Source organism: Polistes canadensis, unplaced genomic scaffold (assembly GCF_001313835.1).
Source record: "Polistes canadensis isolate GaletaPanama2010 unplaced genomic scaffold, ASM131383v1 scaffold_7, whole genome shotgun sequence".
Classification (NCBI taxonomy): domain Eukaryota; kingdom Metazoa; phylum Arthropoda; class Insecta; order Hymenoptera; family Vespidae; genus Polistes; species Polistes canadensis.
Window position 1 is genome coordinate 1,090,964 of NW_014569554.1, and position 11,978 is coordinate 1,102,941.

General features: G+C 27.4%; 1 protein-coding gene across 4 annotated transcripts; it reads right to left on the minus strand.

The window, feature by feature from the left end:
- Positions 1–5,698: 5,698 nt before the first annotated feature.
- LOC106790434 (E3 ubiquitin-protein ligase arih1) lies at positions 5,699–11,505 on the minus strand. 4 transcript variants are annotated; one of them, XM_014755325.1, is made up of 9 exons: positions 10,884–11,505; positions 10,379–10,496; positions 8,204–8,407; positions 7,943–8,116; positions 7,768–7,836; positions 7,473–7,688; positions 6,834–7,391; positions 6,517–6,743; positions 5,699–6,418 (listed from the first exon to the last, which is right to left on the minus strand). In XM_014755325.1, exons 3-9 carry the CDS (start codon positions 8,402–8,404, stop codon positions 6,337–6,339), a joined length of 1,527 nt encoding a protein of 508 aa, XP_014610811.1. In that variant the 5' UTR covers positions 8,405–8,407; positions 10,379–10,496; positions 10,884–11,505; the 3' UTR covers positions 5,699–6,336. The 4 variants fall into 4 exon arrangements, with proteins under 4 accessions (XP_014610811.1, XP_014610802.1, XP_014610827.1 ...); XM_014755316.1 differs by lacking the exon at positions 10,379–10,496; XM_014755341.1 differs by lacking the exons at positions 10,379–10,496; positions 10,884–11,505 and adding an exon at positions 9,978–9,996.
- Positions 11,506–11,978: the final 473 nt, after the last annotated feature.

Genomic DNA, 11,978 nt, shown 5'->3' on the forward strand with positions numbered 1-11,978 from the left:
TTTTTGGACTTTCCTTTTTTTGTTATTTCCCCTAAACAAAATGGTGGATGCAAAATGTATACCGCAATTTATATATATGTGTATTTTATATTTCAAATTTTATATACTTCAATTGTTTACAACTTGTTTTTCACAGTAAAAACGAAAGGAAATTATGTACGATAATTATTCTGGTGAAAAAAAAATCTTTTTATACAATAAATAATAAAAAATAATTAAATATATTGTCCTTCCTTTTTTCCTTTTTTTTTATCATTATTGTTTTTCTCGTTCATTAAATTCGTTATTTTTTTTAAATTATATCGATTAATTTAAGTTGCTTTTGTTACAACTTATTTCAATAAAAAATTAAAAAAGAAATATATGACATATATGTATTTTTTAATAATAATTAAATAATTATAGATCGCACAAAAAATGAAACAAATCTCAAATAGTCGCAGCTTGTATAGGTTACAATTTCAATTATTTTTATCTTCTATCAATGATTTGTATTATATTTTCTTCAACTTTTTCGATTACTTTTTTTTATATGTAAACATCGAATTAATTCTAAGTAAGGAGTTAAAATATCTCGTTTGAAAATAATTATTTTAAATATTTTCAATCAATCAATTAATCATTTAATAGTAAAGTTCCTAAAACAGAAGACTCTCTCTTCTTTACATAGATTTCACAAATAATTTTCTTTTTTTTTTCTTATATTATAAATCTAATTGTTAATTTTTTTTAATAATTAATTTATTATATTCATCGGTGTATTGTTTTTCCTCGAATATTTTTTATTCGAGAATACGACACACATACATGTTATCTTCTATTTTATATATATTTAATATTATATCTCATAGATGTTCGAATCCAGATGAAGATTTTTTTTGTGTTTGTGCATTATTTGGAAAAAGTATTATATTAAGCATTTTAAATATCGATTCACTTTTTTACATTTATAATATCTTTCTTTATCTATCTCTCTCTCTCTTCCTCTCTCTCTCTCTCTCTCTCTCTCTTCCTCTCTCTCTCTCTCTCTCTCTCTCTCTCTCTCTTATGTATTTTTATCTTTACAATTAAGCCAGAGACTAGAAGGAAATAATATTTGCGAGTACACGTATGTAAATGTAAACAATAAAACGTAGAATATAAAAATCACGTGTTATTAATAATTCTTTTCGTTAAAATTTATGTCATCATCGATTACCTTACAGTTCTAATTTTCAATTTCATTACTGTACAGCAAAGACAATCGCAATTTATAATAATTCTTATTTTCTTTTCTTTATTAATTTTTTTCTCCGTCTTTCCTTCGGTTTGTTTGTTTTTTTTTAATACCAAGAATCAACAATTTTCTTTCTTTTTCTTCTTCTTTTGTTGTTTCTTTTTTTAAATTTTATTATTATTATTATTATTATTATTATTATTTTATTAATAAATCTTCAAAAGTTTCTACTTTTAATTTTAATTTTTTTAATTATCGACATTACAACTACATACAAGGATGTGTGTGTATTTTATGTGTCTGCACTTATCGTGAATAATACATATATCTATGTATAATATATATGTAACTGTACAGATTGAAACTACTCTTTTTCCGTTCCATAATATTAATGTTATTCAATATTATTCATTAATTATTATTACTATTATTATAATATCGACGATAAAAGTGATCATTAAATCACGCAGTATGGTAATTGTTAAATAGTTGATTAACGATCATCGTAGCATATCGTCAGTATTACGTAAATATTATAACACGTTAGATAGACAATAAATATTTCAAGGTCATTACCTTTTTTCTTTTTCTTTTTAAATCGACTATTCCAGATTATAATGCATCTTGTTTTTTTTTCTGTCAAAAATATTTTTGGCTTTGCACAATTTATATCGATTAAGATATTTAGATAAAAACTATTGCAAGTTTTCTTAATGTTTATGCATATGTGTGTGTATTTGTTTGGTTTTACATATACTTGTATATAAATTATTTAAGTAAGTATTATTTATAATTAATATTAGAGTAAGAGAGATCCCGTTTATTATTAAACAAAAAAATTAATTAAACGAATTAAATTCGTTTATGGTAACGCGAACGTTTTATAAAATCATTTTCTTTTATTCTTAATTACAGCAATTGTAATATCGTTATAGCATTATTTTTTGTATTGTATATTAAGCGATTTTTGATTAATTAATTATTTAATTGAATGTTTTATATTTTTTAATTATTTATTTCACTTTATTTAACGAGCAAAATGTTTAATCAAATGTTTATTTTCTTTTCTATCGCTCAGTGTCTGTTTCTTCTTTTAAATTTGATTCAATATGATAAAACATGTAATACTTTATTTTTTTTACGACAAAGACGTTCAAAACTTGGCCCCCTTTATGAAAACTTTAGCAAATCTCTGTTCTTTTTTTACCGTGGACAATTACTATTAGAATATTGGAATACTTCTTTTTATTTTGAAAGTATTACAAATGTACTATGTTAGTTTTCCAATTGATGTCATTTCAATTAAGTTTCAATACTAAAAAATATATTTTAATGTTATCGATGAGTTTAACTTTTTGATGCAATAAAACGTTTATTATTTGGCGCGAATAGAGTCAATAAAAGTTAACAAATGCATGTAATTAGAATAGAAGCGTATTCAAAATCCTCGAATACTGTGTAACAACCATCTAAATAATTGTTCTCTATGTTCAATGTAAATTCACATTTGAATTCAACAATCGACTATTATTTGACAACCAGTAACTGTAGTTCTATTCATCTAACATGTGCTTTATGCGCGAATGTTTTGTTTACCTTTATTGACTGAATCAACTCGTTGTTGGAGACTGACTCATAGATAAAATAAATTCAAATTTAACTTCATTAACAGAAAGGGGAAAAAAGATCTTTCTTAATAAAAAATATCGTCTTTCACAAATATTCATACAAGAACATTAAAATACATCAAATTATTCTGAAAAGTGAATAAAACAATATTCTGACTCAGTTTTGGCACCAAAAAGCCTATTTTTGTTTTTATTTATTTTTATTTTATATCATCATTACTACTACTATTACTATTATTATTATTATTATTATTATTATTATTATTATTATTATTATTATTATTATTNGATAATTAGCTTTTTCTTTAATTAACGTTGAATGAAGTTCAAGCTACTTGACTCCCCTCCTTACTATAATAACACTACCATCATCATTACTACTACTATTACTATTATTATTATTATTATTATTATTATTATTATTATTATTATTATTATTATTATTATTTTAAATTCCTCTCTGGTGCATAATCTTTCTTCATGTACGTCATTAAATTTAATATGACGAGTGAAACGAAGTTTGTATTCTTTGTTTTCTTTGGATTATGCGAATTTTTCTTTCGTTTAACGTAAAACTGACGTTTTATATATATATTTTTTTTTGTTATTGTTATTTTTTATTTTAATACAATATTATTACTCAGATAACGTCGGAAAACTTTAATCATTTTAATTAATTATAATTAATCTTGAATATTTTATTTATTCATTTACTTATTGTTCACACAACGATCCGTTTGTATTTGTCATGTTCGTAAATAATCGATTTTAATTTACAAAATAAAATAAAATAAAACTGGCCACTTACATTATTACTTTTTCCTTATTCCATCATGAAAATTAATCTACAATATATGACATATACATATATATTTATATTTATATATTTATATTTATATTTATATATATATGCATATATAAATTTATAGTGAGTAAATCGAACATTCGGACACGGTATTAATTAGTTTAATTAATAATATTTTTGATACTTTTTATATACTTAAAAAATTATTTAACGATATTTTTATTGCACTTTCGACTTTTTTCTTCTTAATTATAATATAAGTTTGTCTCCATTGCACTATCAATAAAAACTAATTTACCAATTCTAAAATTAATTCCACTTCCAAGTTTTACACTTAATTTCGTTTTATTTAAATTAAAATTCATCACTTTTCGTTTATTTGAACAGAAATATATTGAATTTATTTACGTTACTAAAGATAACGTCACTTCTCTCTCTTGTGTGTGACGTATTTATTGTTAAATAATAATTTAATTTTACAATGCGAAGAGTAAGATACGCGATGATTGTCGAATATACGTCTCGCAGTAATGAAATCAGTAATATATTTAGAATCCGGATTTAAAGTAGTTAAAACAAATTCATTTGCCAAATTTGATTATTTTCTTTCTATTTCTTTCTATATCTGATTTTTTAATATGTAATTACAAATTATTTCTTTTTCCAAACAACTTTTTTTTTGTAACTATTTTCGTTATCTAAATTCTACACTTTTCCTTTTTGGAACACATTTTGGTTTCCAATTTCTATGATCTCCAATTACTTATTTTTAAAACACTTAATATTTACCGTAAAATTCATTTTTCTTATCATTTTTTTCTAGGCTTGAAATTTTTCGATCTATTGTGCTCCTATGTATAATAAATATGCCAAAAATTTATAGAATTTTCTTATGATATTAAGAAAAAAACTAAAGATGTTACGGAATATAATGATGTCCACACAAATTATCGCTTGTACAAACCACAAATTTTCTCTTCTTTTTTTTCTTCCAATATCTAGTTATAAAAGCCAAGAGAATTGTTAGAAAAATTTTATAAGTAGGTTCCAAATATTGCAAATAACATTAAATTGACCAACAAGTATTTTAAATTAAATAAATAAAATTAATATTATTGTGTGTTAATTAGATACAGTGACTTAAAATTACATCTGTTCATTTACGATAATTATTTTATTTATTATAAGTGTATTTTTATTCATTAAAAACAAAATCCTAATACGATAAAATAAAAATGTTCTTGTGTCAGAATATTAAAGGTACTCACTATATATACACATATATGTATGTACAAATAACATATTTTTCATAATCGTTACACTGACGATACGATTATTAGAGTTGAGCTAAAGTTTAGAATGGCAATTATAGCCTGGACGTATCATTGTCCGAAATAGAAGGAAAAATTACTAAAATTTTTTTCCATTTCTTTCTCTTGTTCTTGATTTTTCTTCGTGTATTAATAGCTTTCCTAAGGATATCGATAATCAAAATTAAAAAAATAATGTCTTTATTTCTCTGTGTTTCTTTCTTTTTCACGATTACTTTGAAACGAGTAACATCCAAAAAATGTAATTTCATTTAATTTCATTTAATTTAATATAATTTAATATAATATAATTTAATTTAATTATAGTTTTTTATATATCCTTTATATTTTGCTTTCTTCTTTATCACCATCTTCGTCATCTTCTTCTTTCTTTTTCAATTGTAATCCTAAAACCTTCAAATTGCGTAAAACAATTCAATGATACTTGATCGGAGTAACATGTTACAAAGAGAAAAATAATCTCTTTTTCGGAGATTCATTAGTCTGAGATTATAATGTATCATCATCGTCATCATCACATAGCATCAAAAGGTTATTTTAGAAGAAAAAAGAATCGTTGTTATCTAAAAATTTCATAACAGCACAAGAAAAAATCATTATTGCGCAATAATATATATATAAATATAAATATATATGTATATTATTGTGCACATATATATATGAATATATATATATGTATGTATAATATATATGCATTGCTGGATCACATAATAATAAATATAATTCATGCACTTTTACCAATCCATATTTTCTTTCGTTTAAAGAAAAACACAATTTTTTTATCTTTTGTTTAAAACCGAGTGCATAATATGTAATCTAAGGTCCACCTTGAATAATATCAGAATACAATGCCATAACGAAGGCATATTTATCGCATTAACTAACAGTATAATAATAATGTGCAGTATACACAGCAAGCACGAATCAATCACGACAAAGTTATGTTACATTCAATCTATTGATTTTTGTTGTTGTATAGTTATAGTTGTAGTAATGTTAGTTTAGTTGTCGTTGATAGTAAAATTCACATTTTGAGTAAGTTCAAAATTCATAATATAATAATAACGATATTAGGTTACCACGCAGATGACAATTGTGTTTTCAAATGTATGTAACAAACGTACATATCACTTTCCGCCAACAATGCTTTACTACATTCCGTCTGTCTTTCTCTTTATATTCTTTCTCTTTCTCAGCTTTCTTGATTTATCACAGCTGGGGGCAGAGATGAGAAGGAAGAGGGCTTTTACTCTTCTTTTTCTTTTCTTCTTCATTCTTTAACTTTATATCTCACGATCAAAATTAAAGAAGAAAAAAAAAACAAAGAGAAGTTGGACATCTTTCATTCGTTTCTCCTTATTCCATATAATCCCACCATTCATTTTCATAACCCTCGTGAACATGTTCTAGAAGTACTTTTCTTCGACTTTCGCAATATCTTTAGAAAAAAATACAAATATTCAGATAGAAAATTGTTATATAATATATATAAATAATATCAATAATATATATTCAAATATATATTTTCCTATGTACCTATATTTATCCTGAACCTTTTGTTTAATACCGGAAAGGTTCTCACTCGTAATATCTCTTTCGAGATATTCAGAGAGGCATTCAGTAGCACTCTCTAGATCCTTTTGGTTGGTTTCAAAAATCACAGACTGGTTAGTTTTCTTCAAATAGTAGGCAAATACGTAAGTATACATGAGAGTTTGTCTACAGGAACATAAAATATCGACTGCCTTCTTTAAAAATTGTACCTAAATATTAAAATTATATGATTTAGATTAATAGAAATAGATTTTGTATTATTGCACGAACGTCTTTACAAAACTAATTTTTTTCTTTACCTCGATCCAAGACATATTATGTTGTTGCATTTCCTCCATTTTTTCTTTTACACTAGCATATAACTTGTTCTCAAACCTCAAGGACTGCATGTGATTCATATATCTATTGCAATAAAACAAATAGCGTTGCAAAGCAGACCTTGATTGATCTTGAGCAACTCGTGCTGCTTTGGCTTCTTCTTCATCATATCGATTACAATTATACCAACTAGATCCATGTGGTTCCCAAGGACCAAGACATACCCAACAAAAGTCAGCTTTACAGGTTTGATTTTTGCATACCATGTGATTGCAACCACCATCTTTTTCTATTGTAACATTACACTTTGGACATTCTTTAGTATTTGCTGCAATCCAATTAGAGGTCTCCGAATCGTCATCACATTTTTTGATCCACTTACGCAACAAATGACATTTAACCGGGTCGTGCCAATCTCCACAGCAATAAAAACAAAATGTGTGACCACATTTACATGTAACAGGTCTTGCATCTACGTATTGTACTTTGACAGCATTACTACAATCTGGCGATGGACACCACTTTAATAGCCTATTGCACTGTTAAATAAATCAAATGTAACATGACTATTTGTAATATATCAATAAAATATTTATTATTTCAAAAATACGAGTCCTTACTTCGACAAAACTGTTTGTTATCAAGTGTTGATATTTCAGTTTAACTTTTGAGTCTTTAACTAGCCGCATAACACTAGCATCATCAACTAAAATGTCACATGCATGAGCGGCACATGCAATTGTTTGTCCAACACCTTCTTCCATTATTTTAGTTGTGAGATATTCACCCCAGCATCCGGTGCAAAAACGATGTCCACATTCCAGACCAGTCATCATCTAAATATTATTTTATGTATATATATATAAATATATTATACTTAATAATAATCAACTGTCCAAATACAATAACACTTACAGAGGATGGTAAAGTCATTAAACAAATTCCGCATTCTTCTGTCCCATTTACAGATGTTCTCCTACTAGACTAAAGAAAGACATGTATGGTTAACTTAACAATCAATCCGTTCCTTTCATAATTCTACACTGAGAGATTAATATTTATTTATGTATATATATATTATTATTTTTACCAAGGAACTTTGAGAGGACCAACTCTTATTTATCACAGAACCTTTTCTGAATGGATTAATGACACGTGCTTCTCTAAATAATTTTTCTTGATCCGTATCATAAAAGCGTTCCATTAATTTTTCTTTGTCCCATTTAAAATGATTTAACAAAATGCGCGTTGTTGTTGCTGGTATCTACAAGTGATGATTTCATGTAGATGTGTACAGATCAAAAAATAATATTCTATTATTCGATCAGTTAGCTAATTCTATAAAACATACTTCAACAACGCTGTTGACCTCCTTTATAGAATCAACCATATGTTGTACAATTTCTTCTGTTGATAAAACTTCAAATGGATATTCGTCAACTTCCATATTCCGGTCACGTAGATTCCCAGATTCAATATCCATAGCATAATCAACATCATCTCCACTAGACTCGTTTCCGGAATCGTTCATTGTTTCTTCTTCTGAATCCATTCTCTATTGAACCATTAAGTTTAAAACACTTTTGTATTAATATATATTGAACTAACAAAAAGAACATCTAATTGTCAAATTATAAAGAATGCTGCTTTGGTGACAGACTACTCATTTTTATAAAATTACTAAACATAAAGATTTTAGTTCCAACTATCAATTTTATCTATAAAAATATATCTATACGTTAAATGCCATGCCAGTGCCTATAGATTGGCCTTAAACTTTCTGTCCAGGTTGTATTGGTCACTAATGATTGACATGTTCTATTTTTCGATGGCTGACGAATCATTATAGCCTAAGTGAAAAGCTCAACAAGAAAAGCTTGACGCTTAACACAATATAATATAAACTAACAGCAATGAGGAATATAATTAGAAAGATCGAAACAGTTTACACTGTATCCAAATTTGATAAACTACTCTTCGTAACCTACATACACACATACATATACATATTATACATATACACACATTATCAAAGATTACTAATCTAAAAAATAAATTAGATGTATTAGAACATTGTATAACCTTTATCCACGAACGATTACAGAGAACAAGGTGGAAAAAAAAGTTCTTATGTTTCAGTACATGACGTCATTATCTTCTACTTCCCCGAATAAAGTGTCAGACATATCTCCTATGCGATTCTATATATGTAGATATACAGTTCAACACCGTTAACAAATTTTCTTTCTTCCGTTATTTTAACAAACAAACCCTTTCGCGAGACTATGAAAAATAACTTGGTATCGATTAAATGCGATTTAAACGATTAAATTTGAAAGTGCTCCAATAATATCGGCGGAAGTGAAAAATAATATCAGCTGCCAAAACATCGAAGCGCTCTGCTCCGGCAGCTGATACACCGAACACTGCAGTCACGGGAGAAACGATGAATGGGTCAAGATCTCAACGACCAATCACGAATCGCGAAAATCTTCCTTCTGACCAATAGCGATAAGTATTTGTCGCTACAGCGATTGATAATTCTTATCGTTTGCGGACTCGAAAGAAGAAAAGAAAGAAGGAAAGAAAGAAAAAAGAGAGAGAAAGAGAGCGAGAAAAGAGAAAGAGTGTGCGCGTGAGAACGAATTGTTCTCGAAATAAATAACCTTTTGTGAAAACTAATAGCGATTTTCTTTTTTTCTTTTCTTATTATAACGATGAGAATATTCCCAAGAATATTTCTTTTTCAGAACTCTCAAGATAAAAAAATAAAAAAGACATAAAAAGATAAAATGGTTAAGAAACAAAGTTGATTTGCGAAATTATGCATCCACAATTATATTGTCATTAAAAAAAAAGAAAAAAAAAAATTTGGAGCGCAGTAGAAATAAGAAATCTAATATAAATTCTCTTCTATTATTTGTACACGTAACAAAAATGAAGAAAAATAATTGAACACAACAACGTTTCTTGAAAAATTATCAACAAATCTTATCGCATCGATATGCTGATAACTATTGCTTCATAACCTTGAAATACACACTTTACAAAGGATGTATATGTATATGTGTATGTACCTTCCGAAAATTCTATTATATGAAACAAACACAGTAGTACAATCTCACTTCACGATCAGAAGACAAGTTAATCACAATTCGGTTTTCTTCTAAATAAAATTATAGACACGAATGGATAAACTGTATTATGCGCACACACACATAACACGAAATTAATCACTGAATAATGGTATTCACGAATTTTCAAATAGGAAACTTAAAAGTACACTGTATTAACCTACAACAAGTTAAACAAAACGTATATACGATGAGTCAATGTTAGATTGAATTTTTATCTAAGCTCTCTCTACCATGAGGAAATACATAATAAAACGAACCAAACGAGATTAGTCGGAAAAAGCCGATAATTCGCGATCGATCGGTAACGTTGAACACTGCAAAACGTCTTTATCCTTGCGATTTATGTTAAAAGATAAAGACAAAAAAAATAATAATAATAAAATTATTACGATTATTTGTATTGGAAGACGTCGTTGTAGTCACTTTAAGAATCAGCAGCAGCACACAGGTATTTATGATGATATCCGTTAAAAAGATAAAAACCCATCATTAATGTTTCTTGTTTTCCTAAAGAAGAAAAAAGATGACATATCATTTAGACACTTTTTTTTGTCTTCTCTCTTTTTCTTTTTATATATATATAAAAAAAAAAAGTAAAACTCTCTAATAACACATTTTGTCACACGGAACATATGAGAAAAATCTAACACACATTTGTTAATAAATAATTGTGCTTGTCGATGGTCGTATTGGTATATAAACATATGCGCCCCTCGTCCATTGCACCCGTTCTTTCTCGTTTGTATTCAATGCGCTCTTCGAAGCGATAGATAACGATGAAAGAAAGAGAAAGAGAGAGAAAAAAGAGGATAAAATAAAGATAGCGACAGATGAAGCGATAGAATAAGAAAAAATGAGAGAGAAAGGATAGAATCAAGTAGATTTGGAACGCACCATTTACTATGAAGGAAAGAAGGAGATACGAGCTTATAGCTCGACAACTGCTGTCACGTCCATAACGTTAATCTGTGTCTGATATGTATGTAGGTGTATATCAGAGGAGAAATGTCGAAAAGAGAAGACAAGTTTTTCGTTCGGTATTGAGCGAACACGAAAAGCGTTGTGTTCCTTCTTCTCTTCCTATCTTAAATCTTTTTCTTTGTCACTTTAACACAATTCTATTCTTCTTCCTCTTGCCCCTTTATTTCTTTTATCTTTTTCGTCTTTTCCGATTACTCGTCTTCCCCTTCTTCTTCCTTCTGTCCTCTCCCTCTCCTCCACCTCTTCCTCCACCTCTTTTTCTTCGACCTTCTTCCACTTTTTTTTTTTCTTCTTTTTCTTTCCTACAGACGAGAATTTTCAAATTTTTCTTTATTCTTTTAGTTCACTTTCCTTTTTTTCGTATTAAGTAAATAAGGTAATAGTTCGGAAACACGGAATTCTGCAATTAAATTATTTGTCCAAGAGATACTCGTCGTCGTCGTCGTCGTCGTCGTCGTCCGATTTTGGTCGTAATTATGACACGGTACTACAGCTTCTACTACTTCTGCTTCTGCTGATTCAGTGCAGTACTCTTAGCAAATTCGCGAAAAACAAACGGTCGCCGTACGATGTCGCCCCAGTCAATCCTTTGAACTTGGCTTCTGTACCGTTTGAGCGCGAATGTAGCACACAGCTAACAACCAATGGCTTCATTAGTAATGGCGCCATCTTCGCTTACTCTTTTTTCAAATTCATATCATTTATCATTTATCAATATTTATATTATATTCATTATTTATAATACAATTCTTAATCGGTTTTTAACATTTTTTTTTCTAATACATTTTAATTCGTTTCAGTCTTATATTATATTTTCTTTCTTTTCTTTTCTTTTGACAAAATAAAACATTTAATATATCGTATATCAGATTATTTTATATAATTTATATTATTTTAAAGAAAAAAAAAAAATTATTATTTCACTCTGTCTCAGTATCGTTATAAGTTTTTTTTTTTTTCTTTTTTAACTACAATTTTTAACAGAATAAATAATTTAAATCTCTATAA

Excerpts from the sequence above, each read along its gene's own strand:
- LOC106790434 (XM_014755316.1), bottom strand. Across the intron at positions 8,117-8,203 it reads AGGTCAACAGCGTTGTTGAA|ATACCAGCAACAACAACGCG; the intron begins GTATGTTTTATA and ends CATCACTTGTAG. Across the intron at positions 6,744-6,833 it reads ATAATATGTCTTGGATCGAG|GTACAATTTTTAAAGAAGGC; the intron begins GTAAAGAAAAAA and ends TTTAATATTTAG.